This window comes from Dendropsophus ebraccatus, chromosome 2 (assembly GCF_027789765.1).
Source record: "Dendropsophus ebraccatus isolate aDenEbr1 chromosome 2, aDenEbr1.pat, whole genome shotgun sequence".
Taxonomy (NCBI): Eukaryota; Metazoa; Chordata; class Amphibia; order Anura; family Hylidae; genus Dendropsophus; species Dendropsophus ebraccatus.
The window spans coordinates 91,367,336-91,391,193 of NC_091455.1; the positions used below are offsets into that span (position 1 = coordinate 91,367,336).

The following is a 23,858-nucleotide window of genomic DNA, read 5'->3' on the forward strand; positions in this document are numbered from 1 at the left end:
AGTAAAAGAAATTATGTGTGAGGATGTATTCTATGGCTATGAGTATAAATTCTATCTGTTCCTTCTTAGTCGAGTTGTCTTTTTCTAAAAAATGTCTGACCGCTGCGATCCCTTGGTCATGTCGTATACAAGTGTATAGGAAACTGACATCCAAGGTGGCTAGGGTCCATTCGGACTCCCATTCATGGTTTTCTATTCGGGACTACCATTATTTAAGTGGGGTGACCGCGCTGGGCCCGGCGCGGTGCTCATCACTTGGCTCTCTTCTTATTTTTTTATATATATATATATTCCACCATTCATTGGATATTTTATTGTCCATGTGGACGTTTTATCAGATATATATATACGTGTATTTATCCGTTTTTGTTTTTTTTTTTATGGTATTTTTAATTATTTCTCTATGCATTTAGATTATTGCCGTTTATGAATTGTAGCATTAAATATTTTCATTCAATTTTGTTGACATATAATCATTATAGCTACACCTATAGTATTATTTCACCCACTTCTTGAGAGCCTACTACACTGTTATACATTTGATTTCTATTTTTATCCCGTCAGCGCCGGGACAGTAGTGCACTCGATAAGGGTGGATCCCATCTCTATGGAACAGGTGTAGCAGACCTCCCTCTTTTTCTTTGATTTATTGATTTGCGCTTTTTGGTCTAGCTCCCTCCCATAGAATGGACATTTGGGAATTTTTAGAAACAAAACACAAAAATATTGATTCATTTCAATTTCCCACAAGAAAAAATAACAACCCAACAAATGTACAACCGGATAAAAAAGACAAACAGGGGGATGTTTTTATGTCAGACACATTCAGATCACTAGAAAACCTCCTACTTAAAAGATTAAGACAACTATGGGAAGTAAAATCCCTCAATCATCTATCTGAACAAGGTATTATTCCCAAGGGTCTTCTGTCATATAAATTACCAGCTGGAGACCTACAGGGAGAGGATTTCAATAATAAATGGGAAGAATTCTTTAAGACACAATCACAGGCGACAGTCAATTTAGTTATCATACGTAGGAAAGAAATCATTCAAGAATTAGATAAAGCTATTCTACACATTAGACAAACAATTGACAGTTTTGAAAAAAATGAGGACTATTATAAATATCAAGAGGCCATCTGCAAAAAAATGGACTCTACAGAACAGGAAATTATACAAAGGAAAACTAAAAAATTTCTATGGGGACAACAGAGGTCGCAAATGTATACCACACAAAACCAGAATCAACATCAAACTATAGTATCCACAGTTTCCACTCAAAATAGATTTGCACCATTAAGTTCAAATTCACCTACCCCTTTTTTAGAATTAGGAGCGAAACCCAAACATTGGGAAACCAATCCACAACCACACAAGACCAAACACAAATATTACTCCCAATACCAGAGCCCATCCAACAATCATCAGACACAGGTCAGACACTCATCCTCTCACGATCGGTACACCAACAACCATCCAGACACGTACAGACGTCCACCAGCATGGCATCACTCAACACATCAAATACATTCACATCACCAAACACGACCGTATCAACAAACACGTCACAGACATACTCAGGGGAACTTTCAGACATCCCATCATGGTCACACTCCCACACATTTCAGATCCGACCACAGATATCAGAACACCACGACCGACAATCAGGTATGCACATCACAGATCAAGACAACCATCACAGAATCACCATCGATCAACACCCCACAACAACTCACATCACCAACAATACCGACCAATACAAGAAAAAGAGAACTAGAAGGAGACACAGAATCAGACCAGACTCAGAAAAACAAACTGGGCAAACTGAAGTAGAATCCTCTATCATCAATCTGAGTTCAAAACAACTCACCACACAACATACATCACTACTGAACAGGGGTCTCAAATTTGCCCCTACTCAAAAATTAGATAAATTTAATGTATACATAGGCATAGAAAAATATATAAGGAAACTATGCCTTAAGAAATATCATATGAAAAACCCTATAACCAAAACCGATACAAACGACACCCAATACCAACATACGACATTAAGATTACGGTCTAAATTTTTTCCTAGACAAGAGATTAGTAGAGAAATGAGCACATTCCAATGCAACGTAGAAAAAGAATTACGTCAATCACAATTCAAACAATGCAATAAAAATTTAACACATAAAGAAATTCAGGCATTAAAAGATCTCCAATCAGATTTAAATATTACCATAAGACCCGCAGACAAAGGGGGAGGGACAGTTATAATGGACACAGAAACATACAAGGCGGAATGCATACGTCAACTTACAGACACCAACACCTACAGACCATTAACATATAACCCCACTCAACAATATACCAAACAATTAGAAACCATCTGCAAATCAGCTCTAGATCAGGACATTTTAACAGAAACCGAATATAATTTTATTTTAGGCACAGAAAAGAGGATACCTGTATTCTATTGTTTACCCAAAATACATAAACATACGACGAACCCCCCGGGCAGACCTATAATATCTGGGATAGGTTCTATCACATCCAACATGTCACAATACATTGACAGATTTCTACAGCCATATGTTAAAAAAACAAATTCATACCTCAAAGATACCACAGATGTCATCAAACTAATAGAAAACCATGAATGGGAGTCCGAATGGACCCTAGCCACCTTGGATGTCAGTTCCCTATACACTTGTATACGACATGACCAAGGGATCGCAGCGGTCAGACATTTTTTAGAAAAAGACAACTCGACTAAGAAGGAACAGATAGAATTTATACTCATAGCCATAGAATACATCCTCACACATAATTTCTTTTACTTTGATGGCAAGTTTTTTCTACAGATATCTGGTACTGCTATGGGCACCAGGTTCGCTCCCAGTTATGCCAATTTGTTTATGGCATACTGGGAGGAACATCACATCTTGCCCCAGCTGGGAGCTGACCTGGTGCTCTGGAAAAGGTATATCGATGATATACTAATTTTTTGGAAAGGGACAGTAGATAATCTTTCACTATTTGTTAACCAACTCAATCAGAATCTATATAACCTTACCTTCACATCACATTTCAGCCAGGTTTCCATAGAATATTTAGACTTACAAATCACAACTCATGAATCCAAACTACAATGTAGTACCTTCCATAAACCTTCCTCCAGAAATGGATTTATACTATTTGATAGTTGTCATTTACCCCAATGGCTACTCAATGTCCCCTTTGGTCAATTCCGGAGTCTCAAGAGGAATTGTACCTCAGATGCCCGATTCGAACAGGAGGCATCTGTACTAAAAGGAAAATTTAAGGAAAAGAAATATCCAGAAGCAGTTCTGGAGAAGGCTCTTAATAAAGCGAGGGAGTTAGACAGGAGTTCCTTTTTTCTGGAACCATCAAATACAGAAAATAAGGAAGATACACATCAGGAGGTGAAACTGGTTCTCCCATTCAACTCTAACCATAAACACATAGGCAAAATCATTACCAAACACTGGCACCATTTACAAGACGACAGATTGATTGGCCCCATATTACCCCTGAGACCCCCCATAGTATACTCTAAGGCACCCAACCTTGGTCTACAGATAGCTCCGACTGTAAGAAAAAGAACTGGTAGTTCCCAACCGACTATCTGTCCTGAAATAAATGGTTTTTTTAGGTGTGGCATGTGTAATAACTGTAAAGCCACACAATTTCCAAGACGCACGGAAACAATAATATCAACAGCAAATGGACATGAGCATAAGATCAGAGACACACTCTCATGCAATTCAGAAAATATTATATATGTTATTGAATGTCCATGCCATAAGCAATATATAGGGAGGACCTCTAGAACACTGAAAAAAAGAATAACAGAGCATCTATACAATATAAAAAGGGGATATGAAAAACATACACTCTCAGCCCACTATAAAGAAGTCCATCAGAGTAGACTGAGAGGCACCACTTTTGCAGCCATTCAAAAAGTGGAGAACGAGTGGAGAGGAGGTGATTTTATATCTAAAATGTCAAGACAGGAGTCCAGATTCATTTTTGAACTACAGACAATCACACCCTATGGCCTCAATGCTGAACTAGAAATCTTTGGGTTCCTGTGAGTGGTAAATGTGAAAGGGATATTATTTGGTTGGATTCTGTTAAACCTGCCAGGCTAGGGATGGTGGGGGTGTGACCGATGGACGGTACAGTGCCAGACTGTTTCATCAGTGCCTGGACCGCCCCTTGGTGACTCCCGGCATCCTTCTATATTTCTCTATATTTCTCTACATTCTATATATTTTTATATTCATATATTTCATATTCATTTCATTTTATTCTATTCATCTGTTACCTGACCCATTTATTCTTTCCCAGTTTATTTCCTCATATCTGTTGGTGTATATATACATTTGTCTTTTGGACATGGGCATATTTTTACGTATATGTAAATCTATGATACTACCAAACAACACAACTGGTTAGTCCTTGGTGCCCTAGTGAACATAGTACCTAGACCATATCGCCTGAAACATCAGCACTTTGTCTCACCTGAAATATAATCAACATAAGAAAGAAGCCACATCGGCAAACCTCTCACAAAGAACCCACACAGGGAAGAAGCCACATCCAATGTGGAATACGTAGAACACCTATATGTTCAGATATACTAAGTAAGATCAGATCACAAAGAACTCACACAGGGAAGAAGCCACACCCAGTGTGAAACACGTAGAACACCCATATGTTCAGAACACCTATATGTTCAGATATACTAAGTAAGATCAGATCACAAAGAACTCACACAGGAAAGAAGCCACACCCAGTGTGAAATACGTAGAACACTCATATGTTCAGATATACTAAGTAAGATCAGATGGCAATATAGAGAGAATTCAACTATAATTTCACACATTTATTGTATTGTATTTTACTCTGTCCTTATATGTTGCAGACACATATACATTCTATTACATATTTCTCCATGTAGTGTTACATTTTTTACCATTTTCCATTATTGTTCATTATTCTTATTATTGTGTTTAAACTAATTTCATTCTTCCACTCAAACTGTACGGTGGGAGTAATGCAAAACAGAATAGAGATGTAATGATGTAGACCAATAAATGTTGCTAAGTTGCCGATCTATGTAACTCCATATGAGGTAGTAACAACTATGCAGCAGCAAATGATCTACAGGTGTGGAGAATTACCTGGAAGGATCCATCACAGGTTTTGTGGATTAGTCCAGAATGGATATAAAAGCTGACAGGATACAAGGGACATTAGAGTTATCCAGATTCCTTTTGCTGAGGAAAGGAGCGAGCAGATCTCCTGAAACGCGTCCCGGGAACTCAGGATAACAGAGCCTTTCAGAAACTATACCTAGGTTTACAAACGTAGATCCCGAACCGGAGCCATATTCCTCTGGCACCCTATACAACAGCAGCCGGAAGGAGCGCGCGCTCCCATCCACGCGGACGCCACAACAACTCAAGTCAACGCATATGTTGCACTAGACCGCGATTGCACGGCTCCCAAGCTGACCGCAGAGACTGGTTCACGGATTACCATCACAATACCGCATTTGACTGCAGATGATATCACCAGCAGGGTGAGAGGTGGATATCCCACCACCATTTACTTGTCTTTTAATTCTCCCTTGCATGATCTCATTCTAAAAGGAGTATTATTTATCTAAAGTACAAGTACACCGGCTCAACAACAATACGAGCCTAGGTTAAAAACCGTGATTCGGGACTACCATTATTTAAGTGGGGTGACCGCGCTGGGCCCGGCGCGGTGCTCATCACTTGGCTCTCTTCTTATTTTTTTATATATATATATATTCCACCATTCATTGGATATTTTATTGTCCATGTGGACGTTTTATCAGATATATATATACGTGTATTTATCCGTTTTTGTTTTTTTTTTTATGGTATTTTTAATTATTTCTCTATGCATTTAGATTATTGCCGTTTATGAATTGTAGCATTAAATATTTTCATTCAATTTTGTTGACATATAATCATTATAGCTACACCTATAGTATTATTTCACCCACTTCTTGAGAGCCTACTACACTGTTATACATTTGATTTCTATTTTTATCCCGTCAGCGCCGGGACAGTAGTGCACTCGATAAGGGTGGATCCCATCTCTATGGAACAGGTGTAGCAGACCTCCCTCTTTTTCTTTGATTTATTGATTTGCGCTTTTTGGTCTAGCTCCCTCCCATAGAATGGACATTTGGGAATTTTTAGAAACAAAACACAAAAATATTGATTCATTTCAATTTCCCACAAGAAAAAATAACAACCCAACAAATGTACAACCGGATAAAAAAGACAAACAGGGGGATGTTTTTATGTCAGACACATTCAGATCACTAGAAAACCTCCTACTTAAAAGATTAAGACAACTATGGGAAGTAAAATCCCTCAATCATCTATCTGAACAAGGTATTATTCCCAAGGGTCTTCTGTCATATAAATTACCAGCTGGAGACCTACAGGGAGAGGATTTCAATAATAAATGGGAAGAATTCTTTAAGACACAATCACAGGCGACAGTCAATTTAGTTATCATACGTAGGAAAGAAATCATTCAAGAATTAGATAAAGCTATTCTACACATTAGACAAACAATTGACAGTTTTGAAAAAAATGAGGACTATTATAAATATCAAGAGGCCATCTGCAAAAAAATGGACTCTACAGAACAGGAAATTATACAAAGGAAAACTAAAAAATTTCTATGGGGACAACAGAGGTCGCAAATGTATACCACACAAAACCAGAATCAACATCAAACTATAGTATCCACAGTTTCCACTCAAAATAGATTTGCACCATTAAGTTCAAATTCACCTACCCCTTTTTTAGAATTAGGAGCGAAACCCAAACATTGGGAAACCAATCCACAACCACACAAGACCAAACACAAATATTACTCCCAATACCAGAGCCCATCCAACAATCATCAGACACAGGTCAGACACTCATCCTCTCACGATCGGTACACCAACAACCATCCAGACACGTACAGACGTCCACCAGCATGGCATCACTCAACACATCAAATACATTCACATCACCAAACACGACCGTATCAACAAACACGTCACAGACATACTCAGGGGAACTTTCAGACATCCCATCATGGTCACACTCCCACACATTTCAGATCCGACCACAGATATCAGAACACCACGACCGACAATCAGGTATGCACATCACAGATCAAGACAACCATCACAGAATCACCATCGATCAACACCCCACAACAACTCACATCACCAACAATACCGACCAATACAAGAAAAAGAGAACTAGAAGGAGACACAGAATCAGACCAGACTCAGAAAAACAAACTGGGCAAACTGAAGTAGAATCCTCTATCATCAATCTGAGTTCAAAACAACTCACCACACAACATACATCACTACTGAACAGGGGTCTCAAATTTGCCCCTACTCAAAAATTAGATAAATTTAATGTATACATAGGCATAGAAAAATATATAAGGAAACTATGCCTTAAGAAATATCATATGAAAAACCCTATAACCAAAACCGATACAAACGACACCCAATACCAACATACGACATTAAGATTACGGTCTAAATTTTTTCCTAGACAAGAGATTAGTAGAGAAATGAGCACATTCCAATGCAACGTAGAAAAAGAATTACGTCAATCACAATTCAAACAATGCAATAAAAATTTAACACATAAAGAAATTCAGGCATTAAAAGATCTCCAATCAGATTTAAATATTACCATAAGACCCGCAGACAAAGGGGGAGGGACAGTTATAATGGACACAGAAACATACAAGGCGGAATGCATACGTCAACTTACAGACACCAACACCTACAGACCATTAACATATAACCCCACTCAACAATATACCAAACAATTAGAAACCATCTGCAAATCAGCTCTAGATCAGGACATTTTAACAGAAACCGAATATAATTTTATTTTAGGCACAGAAAAGAGGATACCTGTATTCTATTGTTTACCCAAAATACATAAACATACGACGAACCCCCCGGGCAGACCTATAATATCTGGGATAGGTTCTATCACATCCAACATGTCACAATACATTGACAGATTTCTACAGCCATATGTTAAAAAAACAAATTCATACCTCAAAGATACCACAGATGTCATCAAACTAATAGAAAACCATGAATGGGAGTCCGAATGGACCCTAGCCACCTTGGATGTCAGTTCCCTATACACTTGTATACGACATGACCAAGGGATCGCAGCGGTCAGACATTTTTTAGAAAAAGACAACTCGACTAAGAAGGAACAGATAGAATTTATACTCATAGCCATAGAATACATCCTCACACATAATTTCTTTTACTTTGATGGCAAGTTTTTTCTACAGATATCTGGTACTGCTATGGGCACCAGGTTCGCTCCCAGTTATGCCAATTTGTTTATGGCATACTGGGAGGAACATCACATCTTGCCCCAGCTGGGAGCTGACCTGGTGCTCTGGAAAAGGTATATCGATGATATACTAATTTTTTGGAAAGGGACAGTAGATAATCTTTCACTATTTGTTAACCAACTCAATCAGAATCTATATAACCTTACCTTCACATCACATTTCAGCCAGGTTTCCATAGAATATTTAGACTTACAAATCACAACTCATGAATCCAAACTACAATGTAGTACCTTCCATAAACCTTCCTCCAGAAATGGATTTATACTATTTGATAGTTGTCATTTACCCCAATGGCTACTCAATGTCCCCTTTGGTCAATTCCGGAGGCTCAAGAGGAATTGTACCTCAGATGCCCGATTCGAACAGGAGGCATCTGTACTAAAAGGAAAATTTAAGGAAAAGAAATATCCAGAAGCAGTTCTGGAGAAGGCTCTTAATAAAGCGAGGGAGTTAGACAGGAGTTCCTTTTTTCTGGAACCATCAAATACAGAAAATAAGGAAGATACACATCAGGAGGTGAAACTGGTTCTCCCATTCAACTCTAACCATAAACACATAGGCAAAATCATTACCAAACACTGGCACCATTTACAAGACGACAGATTGATTGGCCCCATATTACCCCTGAGACCCCCCATAGTATACTCTAAGGCACCCAACCTTGGTCTACAGATAGCTCCGACTGTAAGAAAAAGAACTGGTAGTTCCCAACCGACTATCTGTCCTGAAATAAATGGTTTTTTTAGGTGTGGCATGTGTAATAACTGTAAAGCCACACAATTTCCAAGACGCACGGAAACAATAATATCAACAGCAAATGGACATGAGCATAAGATCAGAGACACACTCTCATGCAATTCAGAAAATATTATATATGTTATTGAATGTCCATGCCATAAGCAATATATAGGGAGGACCTCTAGAACACTGAAAAAAAGAATAACAGAGCATCTATACAATATAAAAAGGGGATATGAAAAACATACACTCTCAGCCCACTATAAAGAAGTCCATCAGAGTAGACTGAGAGGCACCACTTTTGCAGCCATTCAAAAAGTGGAGAACGAGTGGAGAGGAGGTGATTTTATATCTAAAATGTCAAGACAGGAGTCCAGATTCATTTTTGAACTACAGACAATCACACCCTATGGCCTCAATGCTGAACTAGAAATCTTTGGGTTCCTGTGAGTGGTAAATGTGAAAGGGATATTATTTGGTTGGATTCTGTTAAACCTGCCAGGCTAGGGATGGTGGGGGTGTGACCGATGGACGGTACAGTGCCAGACTGTTTCATCAGTGCCTGGACCGCCCCTTGGTGACTCCCGGCATCCTTCTATATTTCTCTATATTTCTCTACATTCTATATATTTTTATATTCATATATTTCATATTCATTTCATTTTATTCTATTCATCTGTTACCTGACCCATTTATTCTTTCCCAGTTTATTTCCTCATATCTGTTGGTGTATATATACATTTGTCTTTTGGACATGGGCATATTTTTACGTATATGTAAATCTATGATACTACCAAACAACACAACTGGTTAGTCCTTGGTGCCCTAGTGAACATAGTACCTAGACCATATCGCCTGAAACATCAGCACTTTGTCTCACCTGAAATATAATCAACATAAGAAAGAAGCCACATCGGCAAACCTCTCACAAAGAACCCACACAGGGAAGAAGCCACATCCAATGTGGAATACGTAGAACACCTATATGTTCAGATATACTAAGTAAGATCAGATCACAAAGAACTCACACAGGGAAGAAGCCACACCCAGTGTGAAACACGTAGAACACCCATATGTTCAGAACACCTATATGTTCAGATATACTAAGTAAGATCAGATCACAAAGAACTCACACAGGAAAGAAGCCACACCCAGTGTGAAATACGTAGAACACTCATATGTTCAGATATACTAAGTAAGATCAGATGGCAATATAGAGAGAATTCAACTATAATTTCACACATTTATTGTATTGTATTTTACTCTGTCCTTATATGTTGCAGACACATATACATTCTATTACATATTTCTCCATGTAGTGTTACATTTTTTACCATTTTCCATTATTGTTCATTATTCTTATTATTGTGTTTAAACTAATTTCATTCTTCCACTCAAACTGTACGGTGGGAGTAATGCAAAACAGAATAGAGATGTAATGATGTAGACCAATAAATGTTGCTAAGTTGCCGATCTATGTAACTCCATATGAGGTAGTAACAACTATGCAGCAGCAAATGATCTACAGGTGTGGAGAATTACCTGGAAGGATCCATCACAGGTTTTGTGGATTAGTCCAGAATGGATATAAAAGCTGACAGGATACAAGGGACATTAGAGTTATCCAGATTCCTTTTGCTGAGGAAAGGAGCGAGCAGATCTCCTGAAACGCGTCCCGGGAACTCAGGATAACAGAGCCTTTCAGAAACTATACCTAGGTTTACAAACGTAGATCCCGAACCGGAGCCATATTCCTCTGGCACCCTATACAACAGCAGCCGGAAGGAGCGCGCGCTCCCATCCACGCGGACGCCACAACAACTCAAGTCAACGCATATGTTGCACTAGACCGCGATTGCACGGCTCCCAAGCTGACCGCAGAGACTGGTTCACGGATTACCATCACAATACCGCATTTGACTGCAGATGATATCACCAGCAGGGTGAGAGGTGGATATCCCACCACCATTTACTTGTCTTTTAATTCTCCCTTGCATGATCTCATTCTAAAAGGAGTATTATTTATCTAAAGTACAAGTACACCGGCTCAACAACAATACGAGCCTAGGTTAAAAACCGTGATTCGGGACTACCATTATTTAAGTGGGGTGACCGCGCTGGGCCCGGCGCGGTGCTCATCACTTGGCTCTCTTCTTATTTTTTTATATATATATATATTCCACCATTCATTGGATATTTTATTGTCCATGTGGACGTTTTATCAGATATATATATACGTGTATTTATCCGTTTTTGTTTTTTTTTTTATGGTATTTTTAATTATTTCTCTATGCATTTAGATTATTGCCGTTTATGAATTGTAGCATTAAATATTTTCATTCAATTTTGTTGACATATAATCATTATAGCTACACCTATAGTATTATTTCACCCACTTCTTGAGAGCCTACTACACTGTTATACATTTGATTTCTATTTTTATCCCGTCAGCGCCGGGACAGTAGTGCACTCGATAAGGGTGGATCCCATCTCTATGGAACAGGTGTAGCAGACCTCCCTCTTTTTCTTTGATTTACAGAACAGGAAGTGTCAGCTTAGTTTTAGGTCTTAGTTTGTATTCTTAAAAATATGTTAAACGTGAAATCAAGTCATTTTGCCTACATTTTCTTTTACTCATTTAGTGCAGGATACTGAAAGATGTTATTCTTCTCCCCCAATTCCCCCCCCCCCTTTTCTGGCTTTTTTCCCTCCATTTTTACTGAGTACATTACTGAGCATACCTCATTACTTTGTGACCTTTGAAGAAGTTATTCCACAGGGAGCTGCTATTGTCATATACTGATGCTATCTACTATCTATCTACTAATGTCACATGTCTCTCTAATTCTGCACAGATCACTTTAGGGCCCTATTACACAAAGCGATTATCAGCTTTACTTGGGCGTTTACCGGCTGATTCGGACTATAATCACTCATGTTGTAAAACAACAATCAGCCGGCATGCACTGATCATTTTGGCTGATTGCGGATTTACAGGAACCAAGCTCCCCATACCCAAAATCATTCCGCCCCCGCCCCCCCCCCCCCCCGTTCTTACCCGCACGCTGTCGGAGCATGTAATATCGCTGACCTGACAGGTTGGCGCTCACTTGCTCCTCCAGATCAGGCCATGTAATAAGACCCTTACACCAGGTTCCTCTTATCACCACAGACAGAACAGGAAGTCTCAGCTTAGTTTTAACCCTAGTGGTAAGAATGAAAACTGCAAAATTGGAGGAAAAACACCAACAGTTATTAAAAAATATGTTTAAATATAGAAACTTGATTTAGCAAAAAGGTCATTATCTCATAACAGTGACTGTAGTTTATACTTATCAATCATATATTGTATCTGTAACTTATACAGGTTCAGGAAAGTCTTTCTCTATGATGGGGACAGCAGACCAGCCTGGCTTGATTCCACGGCTCTGCTGCGCTTTATTTCTAAGGGCGGCAGAGGAAGAAAATGACTCTCAGACCTTCAAAGTGGAAGTATCCTATATGGAAATTTACAATGAAAAGGTCAGGGATCTTTTGGACCCTAAAGGGTAAGTGCTCTTATGATTATCATGTGTGTATATATATATATATATATATGTGTGTGTGTGTGTGTGTGTGTGTGTGTGTGTGTGTATTTATAATTTTAGAGGTGTTTGCCAGCATTTATATATTTCTCCTATATGTTTCATCCTCAGTTTACTTACTCAGTTTATTTAAAGGGCACGTCCAGTTAGACAACACATTAAATATCACTGAATTCTCTGCCGGCACCCACTACTTAGTCCTTTCTTGTCTGTAGTCTGTTGTCAGTGTCTGTATGTTACATTTATGTCAATTCGATTTAGAAAATATAATTCAAACTTCCGATTCGCCAGGGAAAAGGTTTTATTTATCTATATTTTTAAAATATGTTCTAAAAAAACTGTATTATACGGCCAAGCATCACCACGTTCATTACATTTATAGCTTTAGTAAATACTACTTGATCTTCATTCATCTCTCCTGCTAGTAGGACCCTGGAGAGTAAAGCTATTCATAAGATCTCTGATAGCTTGTCCCTTCCTTACCACTGGAACTTGTGATCTCTATGGCAATAAACTTAACTAACCCTGAGTTATTAAAAGGCTTTCATAATTCTTTCCTAACTGACCTGTGGAAACTTTAACGTTGCCTCCCATTATATACAGCTCCAGTACTATTCATAGCCTGGGTACAAGCTATTTGCTATAGTCTCACAGGCCTCTATCTGAGGAAATTAATATACAATGTGTGATTATTATTATCTATACATTATCTAAAAAGATGATAGGGGGATGTATACAGTTATTCCTTAGATAAATCTATGTTTTTGGTTCATAGCAATACAATACATAGACCCACCCATATAAAACCTTTGAAAGCACCCTACATTTGAGACAGCTACAATACCTGCTGTCTTTGGAGTTGGCCCCAAAATAGCAATAGGATCTAAAACAAGCTTAAAGTGCAAAAATGTTAAAAACAAAGTGCAATATTGGTGACATCCACCATACATTAAAATATAAAATTTGTGCAAAATATCACCAACTGATCCAGATCCTTTTTTTCTGTATTGTCTGTAATGAGTAAGAAAGCACCATAAAGAATGGTAGACAAGGACCATGGAGAGGTTGAATAAATTACGGCAGCCCTCAAGTTGTGGCAAAATCACAGCATTGTTTATCAGGTGTCAAACAACGATATTTCAGCTAGCAGTCTCTTGATCTGTGGGAACTTGTCAGGTTGTTTAAAGAAACATTATATAAATCAATAGCAGAAGCGAATATAACAAAAAAATTGGAATATTTCTTATCTGAGAAAAATGCCTCTTTCTCTTGAGAGAGGAGATGGACTATGCGCTCTATGAGGGATCAGTTATCGCGTTACATGCTGCCCATAGAGGTCTATGGAGAGGGGAGGAGGAAAGAAGGGGTGGCTGCAGAGAGCCAGAATTGGGCAGTAAGACTTTAAGAGAAACTAAAGGAGGTTTATTGAGTATTTAATCTCCGCCTACTGCATCATTCACAACTTACACTGCTCATTGCTTCTCTTTATTGTCCTCCATGCTGCTGCAACTGATGGTATACTATAGAGATATAAGGGAGCAGGATCTTTTTCTCAATGTGTGTGCAGTGTGTGGTAGACATGAGTTAGGGTCCTCTTAGACAAAGCGATTTTTAACGATTAGCGGCTATAAACAATCGCAAACGAGATTTGTTTTTATTATTAACCTGAAATCGTCCACCATATTACACAGAACAAGAGTCGTTAGTTACGATAGTTACTACGATCGTTTCTGCGATCATTACTATGATCGTTTACTCCATCTGATCCCAGCAAAACAATGAACAATGTGCAATTACACTGAACAATTAGTGAACAAATCCGGAGCTTGAGCGACTGAATGTGGAATTACAGCGAACGATTAGCAATGATTTTAGATTCAGATCTAAATCAAGGACCAACGACAAACTAACGATTTTTTAATCATTGCCCGCAATTACTCGGAATGATTATCATTTAAATTCGAACGATATAACGATTTTTCGCACAATAATTGTCACATGTAATAGGGCCCTTTAGGCTATACCCACTAGCTCAGTGTCAACTAAAAGCAAATAGGCAAGTTATGTAATGATCAGAAATACTGCTGTTCCTCATGTACGTATATTGACTGCTTATCCTGAAATGTTATCTGAATTGATAGGTACACTTCCCGGATGATCGATAGATTGATAGAGGATAGTGGCGGTCTGCTAACGCCGCTCTTATTCCATGGAGCGATGGCAGCAGATCTCTGCTATCACAGTTGCGTTTTTTTCAACATGTTTTAAAAACAAGCGACGCAACGATCAGCCGACATGAACCATGTCGGCTAATAGCTGCCATCTATTCCATGGGACGTATACGGCCGATAATCATTCCGTGGAATAGGGCCTTATGAGGAGACAGTAATAATCTGGTCTTCATTGACTTTGGGCTTATCTCCACCATTCAACACTTATAACTGTTGTCCATGTTGTCGTCTCAGTCTAGTTTATTGTTAATTAATGTAACCATTTTTTTGTTTCTTCTAGAAGCCGACAATCTCTTAAAGTTAGGGAGCACAAGGTCTTGGGACCGTATGTCGATGGTTTATCTCAATTGGCTGTAGCTAAATTTGAGGTAAAATGCTGAGTATTTGTCCAGATCTCTGCTTGCACTGACATTGTAAAATATTTATATCCATTTCACATCCTAAAGCCAAATTACATTTGTCACTTTAGGTGCTAAAAAAAAGTCCAAGTAATAGATGTTTCCTACCTAATATACCCATCACACATCTTGTGTATCAAACTTTTATGCCAGATATTTTTTATATGGAATTTCTGACTAGTTAGACAGATCTGCTTTTGGGTCGAATCAGCTGCTGCCATATTACCATAAGATGGCACCTACTGTCTGTGCTGCCATAATCTCCCAGCCAATTAAATGTAAATTGGTTAACTACACTTTGCAGCACAATATCCTCTGTAAATGGATTACTCCTAAACTGATTAATTGTTAGACACGATGAAGCAAACAGCACAACAACGCTCTGGTTTGGTCAGTAGGAATATTGACAGCTGTTTAAGAGATTCTCCTGATGCTTTTTCAAGGGCGATTGCACTAATGTTGCAACGTGTCTTGCATGAGTAATCATGTTATGAGGCGGGAATCATAGCCAAGTAATAACCCTTTCACCTATTTTCCTATGGCCTGTGACCTTACTCCAGTATAAAGTTTTATTAATCCTATAAAGACCAGCAACTGCATTTGGCTACCCACATACCTATAAATCCTACAAACAAGGTAAGCGCCAATAATGTGTCACCAATTAATTTATAAGTGGTTCACTTTATTAAGCACAAAAAATATACAGAAAAAATTTATATTTTAAAAATCCAGCATTATTCTGCAGATAAGCATAGAGTGCATAATAGATCACAGACCACAGGTATCGAACCTAATAATAATAATAATAATAATAATAATAATAATAGGAATATAACAAAGGTTATTTAGCAGCCACAAAAAAGGTGTACAAATACAAAGTGCCTAGTGCAGATGATGTGTAAACAGCTATAATCCAAGTGACTATGAGTCTCCACCTCAGCCCTAGCAGGTCTCAGACACTATATTAGGGCCGGACCAGTGTCCAACTTCCTTTCCTCCCCAACACGTTTCACGTATAGCTTGATCACGGGGCTGTACGCGAAATGTGCATTGGGGAGGAGAGGAATCCACACTGCCACCAGCTAAACAGTACTTTAACACACTTGGTCTGTTATATTGATTCAGGAAGTTAGACACCAGTCCGGCCCTAATATAGTGTTTGAGACCTGCTAGGGCTGAGGTGGAGACTTATAGCCTCCTATTTTAAAATATTACATTTTTCTGTATATTTTTGTGCTTAATAAAATGAAGTACTTATAAATTAATTGGTGATACATTACTGGACCTTGTTTCCAGTATAAAGTTGCCTATTTAATGGTAAAAGATGTACAGTATTTTTTGATCTACAACACTGCTGTAATTGCACTTGTTAATGCACCATATTAAAGGGGTAGTGCGGTGTTAGACATTTATTCATTAAATAACACACATTACAAAGTTATACACCCCCCATGCCAGGGTGAAGGCCGCCCGACCCCCTGCTAGAGCCCTCGATACTTACCCTATCTGGCCAAGTCCCGCCCCTGGAGCTGGTCCCGGGACAAAGATATCTTTGTCGGAAGCCTGCCGCGCTGGGCTTCCGACAAGGGTATCTACGTCCCGGAACTGGCTCCAGTAGCGGGACTTGGCGAGATGGGTAAGTATCCGGGGCTCTACTGGGGGGTCGGGCGGCCTTCACCCCGACACAGGGGGTGTAAAACTTTGTAATGTGTGTTATTTAATGAATAAATGTCTAGCATGTGAATGGCCCCCTTCCCTGTGTTCCCCCCACCCCCAGAAGTGTGGTGCATTATACTCACCAAATTACTGTCGACCCCGGCCGCCATCTTGGGTCGATGGCGTCATCTTCAGGAGGCCGGCTGGACCGCTCCAGCCCTCCCTCATGCCGCCCCCCCCCCCGGGACGTCATCAGCTGTTCAGCCGAGATTGGCTAAGCATAACTATATTGCACCACGCTTCTGGGGGTGGGGGAAACACTGGGAAGGGGGCCATTCACTTAAATAACTCACAATACAAAGTTTTATAACTTTTTAATGTGTGTTATTTAGTGAATAAATGTTGAGCACTGCACTACCCCATTTAAGGTTTCAACCAATTAGAGTATCTTAGGTGGTAATAAGTGCTATCTTTTTGTAACTGTCCTGTGTCACCTTTGATCCTCACATAACTTTTAGAGTATGTTTAAATGTACTGGAGACACTGCGGATTTCATGCATTGTTAAAGGGAATTTGTCATTAAGTTCATGGTGCCTGGAATTAGGACTAGAGATTAGCAAATTTACAGTAATAACAAAGAGGAAGTGCTTCCTTATTTCTGCAATCTGCTCATGCTGCCTTCTAACTCACCGTCGCTCCGTGCCGCTCCTCCCCGGGTGTTGGGAAAAGCTTGATGGCTAATATCTGCCACAAATGTGATTGACCACGTTGGATTTTTCCGACCCCGGTCGGCTGAAAAAATAGGTGTATGGATTGATCGGTTCATTTTGGCCAATCATTTGTTACATTGTTGAGTGTAGCTTGTTTTTTATAGGATTGTTCATTCAAATTATTGGCCAATTTGTGTCTGATCAAAGTCTTTTGTTTATGGCTAGATAAGCAGTACTCCAGTATTGCTTTCTCTAATAGAACTAGTAAAATCTCTGTTCCCTATTGCTTGTAATGAATTCACTTCCCAAACAAGAAAATTTTCTGATTATTAGTTGTCAGATTATAAGAATTGAATTTGAGTTGAAGAATTATGTGAAACAGTTTAGTTTGGGTAGCAAAACAGTTGTTTTCTTTGTGTTATAAATGTATTACGTGTTACCTAATCCATTGTTTACTTGATTTTTAGGATATTGAATCCTTAATGTCTGAAGGAAATAAATCTCGTACTGTTGCTGCGACAAACATGAATGAAGAAAGCAGCCGATCACATGCTGTATTTAACATTATTTTAACTCAGACTTTGTTTGACCATCAATCAGGTGTAAGTATCTGTATAAATATATGTATATACACCTTTATTTTACAAATTTCAGTTAAAGAGCTTCACTACTTTGGGTAATCTGGCGTGATGGAAGAGACAATAATTAGATTACTGACTTTCCCCCTGTTGTTATCCCCAGTAAACAGCTGTAATCTGTGGGAAAACATGGTACTAATGGTGCGTTTACACGAAACGATAATTGGCTCGATCGTACGATTAACGATGTCAGAGTAACGATTTTTTTTTCATAACGATCATCGTCTAGACGGCACGATATATCGTAACGAAAAATCGTTTTGCGATTGCGCGCCCGCAGCCCGGTCCCCCGCTCATCCGCAGCCCGGCCCCACGGTCAACCGCAGCCCCCCGCCCCCCTGCGCCGCCGCTGCTCCGATCGCGCCCCCCCCCCCCCTGCCGCCGCCGCTCCGGTCGCCCCGGCCGCAAGCATACATTACCTGTTCCGCGCAGCAGGTCTTCGAAATCCCCGACTCCCCCCTTAGTGCATTGATTGGCTGAAGAGGTGTGCCAGGAATTTCTAACTGCTCCTCTTCAGCATTGATTGGCTGAAGAGGAGCCGTTGGAAATTCCCGGCTCCCCTCTTCAGCCAATCAATGCAAGGCAGCACTGATTGGCTGAAGAGGGGAGGCGGGAATTTCAAACGGCTCCTCTTCAGCCAATCAGTGCTGCCGTGCATTGATTGGCTGAAGAGGGGAACCGGGAATTTCAAACGGCTCCTCTAGCCAATCGGTGCTGAAGAGGGGAGCTGGGATTTCAAAGACCTGCTACGCGGAGCAGGTAACGTATGCTCGCGGCGGGGGCGATCGGAGCAGCGCGGGGGGGCGATCGGAGAGGTGGGGGTGGCAATCAGAGCGGCGGCGGTGGCGAACAAAGCGGCGGCAGCGGGGGTGGCGATCGAGCCGGCGCAGGGGGCTGCGGATGAGCGGGGGGCCGGGCTGCGAGCGGGGCGGCCGGACTTTCGCGCGACGACTGTTTACACGGAACGATCGGCGAATTTTTTGAAAACGACGATTTGATAACATGTTGAAAGATCAAAATGAACGATTTCTCGTTCGTCGTTTGATCGTTCGCTGCGTTTACACGTACAATTATCGTTCGAATTCGATTGTTATTGCGCAAATTCGCACGATAATCGTTACGTGTAAACGCGCCTTAACTCTTCTGTTTCCCTTCTACAGGGTGTGCTAAGTATTATACAGTGGCATATTTATATCAGTGGCTTGTCTACCTAATGCGGGTCAAGACTAGTCCTCCAGAATGAGAGCTGCCCTTTATAACCATTCTCCACTCTGCCCATTAGATGAGGAGCCTAAACACAGGACCCACCTCTAATAACTTCCTCCCTCTGGGTGGCCATACAAGGGCTTGCTTTCTGTGAGACATGTACTTTTTAATGGTGGCATTTAGGGATTTATATAACTTATTAATAAACTTTTAGTAACTTTTTCATTGTTGACAGCTCGTTTTTTAGGATTTTGACCACCACTCTATAGATTACCATAGGGGCACATTTATTAATGCGCTCCCCTGGCGTACCCCATGAAAAATGTGCAGATTCTTATCTTTTCTGTTGGGTACGTCGGCTGTAAGCATAGTATAAGACCTAGTATAAAACCATGGCAGAAATCTACACCTGTTCACGAGCAGTAAATCTGGCCAGGAAAATGGGGGCAAGGCTTTATTTAAGACTGGTGTACGAGTAATAATAAATAAATCTCCTCCATAGTGTACATGTATAGAGATATCTATATATACTATATACGTATATATATGGTCCCTTCATAACAATATTAATTGGCTCCAGGGTGACCACTGTGTTTGGAAACTATTGAATCTTGAGACCAAAACTCTACGGAAAACTGGTGGTAATTTGTTCTGAAGCTCCCAATATGAGGAAAAAATAAGATTTAAAGAAAAATAAGCAACTAAATAATTAAAATAAAGTAAGTCCTTACATACAACAGTCAGAGCTACAGGTGAGGAGCATTTTCAGGGTCATGTGTAGATCACAGAAGCCACCTTCACCTGGTGCCCAAAGGAGCAGCTCCCCCTGGCACAAGTAAAAAGCAGTGCAGAACATGTACTGTAGAGCAGCACTACTGGGCAGCCAATAACTGCATGGACATCTAGTTATTCACATGTGCTGCAGATCCTGACTGTCGCTAGCATTGTATGTTTATATGTATGTAGTCTGAAATCAGGTTGCAGTGGTCCATTAAGTACCATTGTGTGTTGAAAATATTGTAAACTGAGGCCATTATAAGTTGAGGGACCACTGTATACACCAGCCAAACCACTGCTTTTACAGCTGGGTCTGTAACCTCAAAAACAAGCTGTCAACAGTGGAAGTAAAAGAGCAAGACTCCTACAAGTGTTCTATGCTACTTAAAATGGGACTATCCATTTAATGAATGCACAAGCTGTATAAGAATAAGCTGTGTGAAGTCCCCTTTAGTGTAAGGCTAGGTTCACACTGCGTTTTCAGCATCCGTTTAACGCATCCGTTTTTTGCAAAAAAACGCATGAAAAACGGATTGCAAAAAACGGATTCATTTGTGTGCATCCGTTTTTCCATTGACTTCCATTATAAAAAAAACGGATCCGTTTTTTTTGGCGGACCAAAACGGACCAAAAAACGTTGCTGACCCTATTTTTCTGGACGTTTAAAAAAACTGATCCGTTAAACGGATGCTGAAAACGCAGTGTGAACCTAGCCTAAGGCCATATCATGGCTTTGTCTAAAGTGAAAAATCACCTTCTGTGTTACGAGATACCATATTATAGGAAATCCACCATAGATGTATGCATGTGTAGTACATTATGTTCTTCCCATTGAACCCAACATGTATTTGCACAAATAATGTTCTTGTTACTAATTTTGTGATTAGAACTCAGGAGAACGCGTCAGTAAGGTCAGCCTGGTAGACCTGGCTGGCAGTGAGAGAGTGTCCAAAACTGGTGCTGCTGGAGAACGCCTCAAGGAAGGAAGTAACATCAACAAGTAAGGCCCTTTCCCATTGTTTCCCTAATGCTCATTTTTATAGACAATAGCAGTATGAGAATCAGCAGATGTCATTTTCATTACTGAATCTATTTTCTGCTGTAGACACTGTGTATTTTCATGTTAAAGAGGGTGATGAAATATTACAAACTAAAGAGCCTTACAAATTTATATGCTGGTTCATACTGGTCAATATAACATTCATAAATGAGGTGTTGTCTAAACCAGTAGTGGTCAGTATGACATTTTCTGGGCCTTTGATGTGTCTCTGGACTCCATTGATGCATTGCACATGAATACACATAATGAATATTATAATGCGTGGTGCTGGTGTTTTCTACAAAAACTTAACAGTGTCACTGTCGTTTTTTTTTGTTTGTTTTTTTTTGCAGAAATCAATAGTACAGGCAATTTTAAGAAACTTCAAAATTGGGTTTATTAGGCAAATATGCCACTATTTCCATTCAAAACGACTTTTTCCAGATTCCCCCTCCCCTTTCCTCCTCTCTCTCATTCACTGCTCATTATCAGGAAATCTCGACTCTTTTTTACATCAGTCGAGCCCCTGTCTGTTCTATGGAGAGGGGAGGAGAGAAGATTAGTCAGCAGCAGAGAGCAGTCGGTATTCTGAGGTCAGAGAGGTCAGTGCTGACTTCAGAGGAGATTGCCCAGGGATGTAGCTGTAAATTAACTCTTTGTTCTCCTTTTTTGGTGCCTCATCTCCCTCAACCCCTCCCCTCTCCATAAGAGAACCATGAAGACAGGGGGAGAGCTTCAAACTTCTTTTTCATTATAAAAATGCATTTTTTCGGCTAATAAACCCAATTACAAAGTTTCTTAAAATCGCCTGTACTATTGATTTCTGCAACAAAAATTTAAACGACAGTGACACTTTAAAAGCAACCGCATTGCACCATGCACGCTTCCTCTCTTTCCTCCTCGCTCTGCATGATTGATGTACAGGGCTTGGCTTCCAGCACTAAGGGCCCTATTCCACCAGATGATAATCATTCGCATAATCGTTAACGATCTCAAACGACCGATATTGCGAAAGACCTGAAAACGTTCACTTATTTCCATGGAACGATAATCGTTAATTATGATTGTATTTGCGATAGTTTTTTCTTCGCTATTTCTTCACTATTGCCTTCGTATCTACTGTGAACGACCGAATGATGTCTTTTTCAATGCAAACGATTTGCGAAAGTTTTGCGAACAAGCAACGATAAAAATAGGTCCAGGCTTTATAAAGTGATCAACGATTTCTCGTTCGGTCGTTAATCGTTAACTGCATTTCAACCGAACGATTATCGTTTAGATTCGAACGATTTAACGATAATCTGGACGATAATCGTCCGGTGGAATGGGGCCCTAAGACTTATACATGAATCGTGTAGAGCAGGGAGGGGTGGGGGAGAGAGGAGGCACCCATGCTGCTGCTCAGAATGGTCTCTATGACTTTAGATTTTTTTTTTTTTTAATATTCAATCTTTAAGAAACGTTTTCAATGACAAAAATACATCAGAAAAGCAAGTAAAACAAGCTTTATGACATAAATCATATGTCAAATAGTAAAATAGACAAATAATACAGGGGTGGAAGGGTAGGAGGGGATGGGGAGCAGAGGGAAAGGGACCTGGGGAAGCATAGTACACAAGTCCCTAATAGCAGCTTATACAAGCCACTGCATCTGGCAGACTAGCAAACAATGAACCGGTGCGCAGCATAAAGGTATCTCGTAGCAATATTGCCCGAACCTGGTAAGCAAAACAAAGACTAGAGTGAGAAAAGTCTACCCATGACAAGAAGTAAAAAAATACATGAAAATGAAAAGTACAAAAAAGAACAGGCAAGAGGCGTCTGCTCTCCTGATCATTAAATAAAGAAAACATATAACTCTACAATCTTGGAAATGGTCCTCCCAACCCAAGAACATGAAAACCAACCAGAAGATGGTCACGAACACTAGGCACCAAAACACCAAGGAAGAGGGCTAAGGGGCTGGGGGCAGAGAAGCAGCTTATATTTATCAGAAGAAACAAATTCCACCCACCAGAACCAAGTTTTAGTATGGTCTGCCAGCTGCTGCTTGGAATCAGCCACTAGGTCCTCCATTCTACATATATTGGCAACCTCAGAGAGCCAATTAGACATAGTAGGTGGTTGGGTGGCTTTCCACAAACGGGGGATCACTGAGCGCACGGCCATTAACAGAAAACATAAATGTGATTTCAACAGGCTCTATGATCCAAACGTGTGTGAAAGAAAACATGTTTTTATAATTTTCCAAATGGGCATCAGCTGTTTTATCTCCCTTTAAGCTATCAGCCCATGTCTGCATCTCTGAGCATGATACAGAGCTGACGATACAGGTTTAAAAATATATATCCAAAACTGAGATCTGGTCTTACTTTAGAACACCTGCATTTGGAGAAAACACAGACACATTGACATTTTACAA

The 23,858-nt window shown here is 39.9% G+C and overlaps 1 protein-coding gene across 13 annotated transcripts in view; it reads left to right on the forward strand.

Annotated features, from left to right (window-relative positions):
- The window catches only part of KIF13A (kinesin family member 13A), a 166,090-nt gene that overhangs the window by 80,651 nt on the left and 61,581 nt on the right, over positions 1-23,858 (forward strand). For all 13 annotated transcript variants that reach the window (XM_069957958.1, XM_069957963.1, XM_069957965.1 and 10 more), the window contains 4 exons: positions 12,565-12,745; positions 15,293-15,380; positions 18,244-18,378; positions 21,285-21,397. In XM_069957958.1, the coding sequence (XP_069814059.1) occupies positions 12,565-12,745; positions 15,293-15,380; positions 18,244-18,378; positions 21,285-21,397 (517 nt within the window). The remainder of the gene's footprint in view (positions 1-12,564; positions 12,746-15,292; positions 15,381-18,243; positions 18,379-21,284; positions 21,398-23,858) is intronic.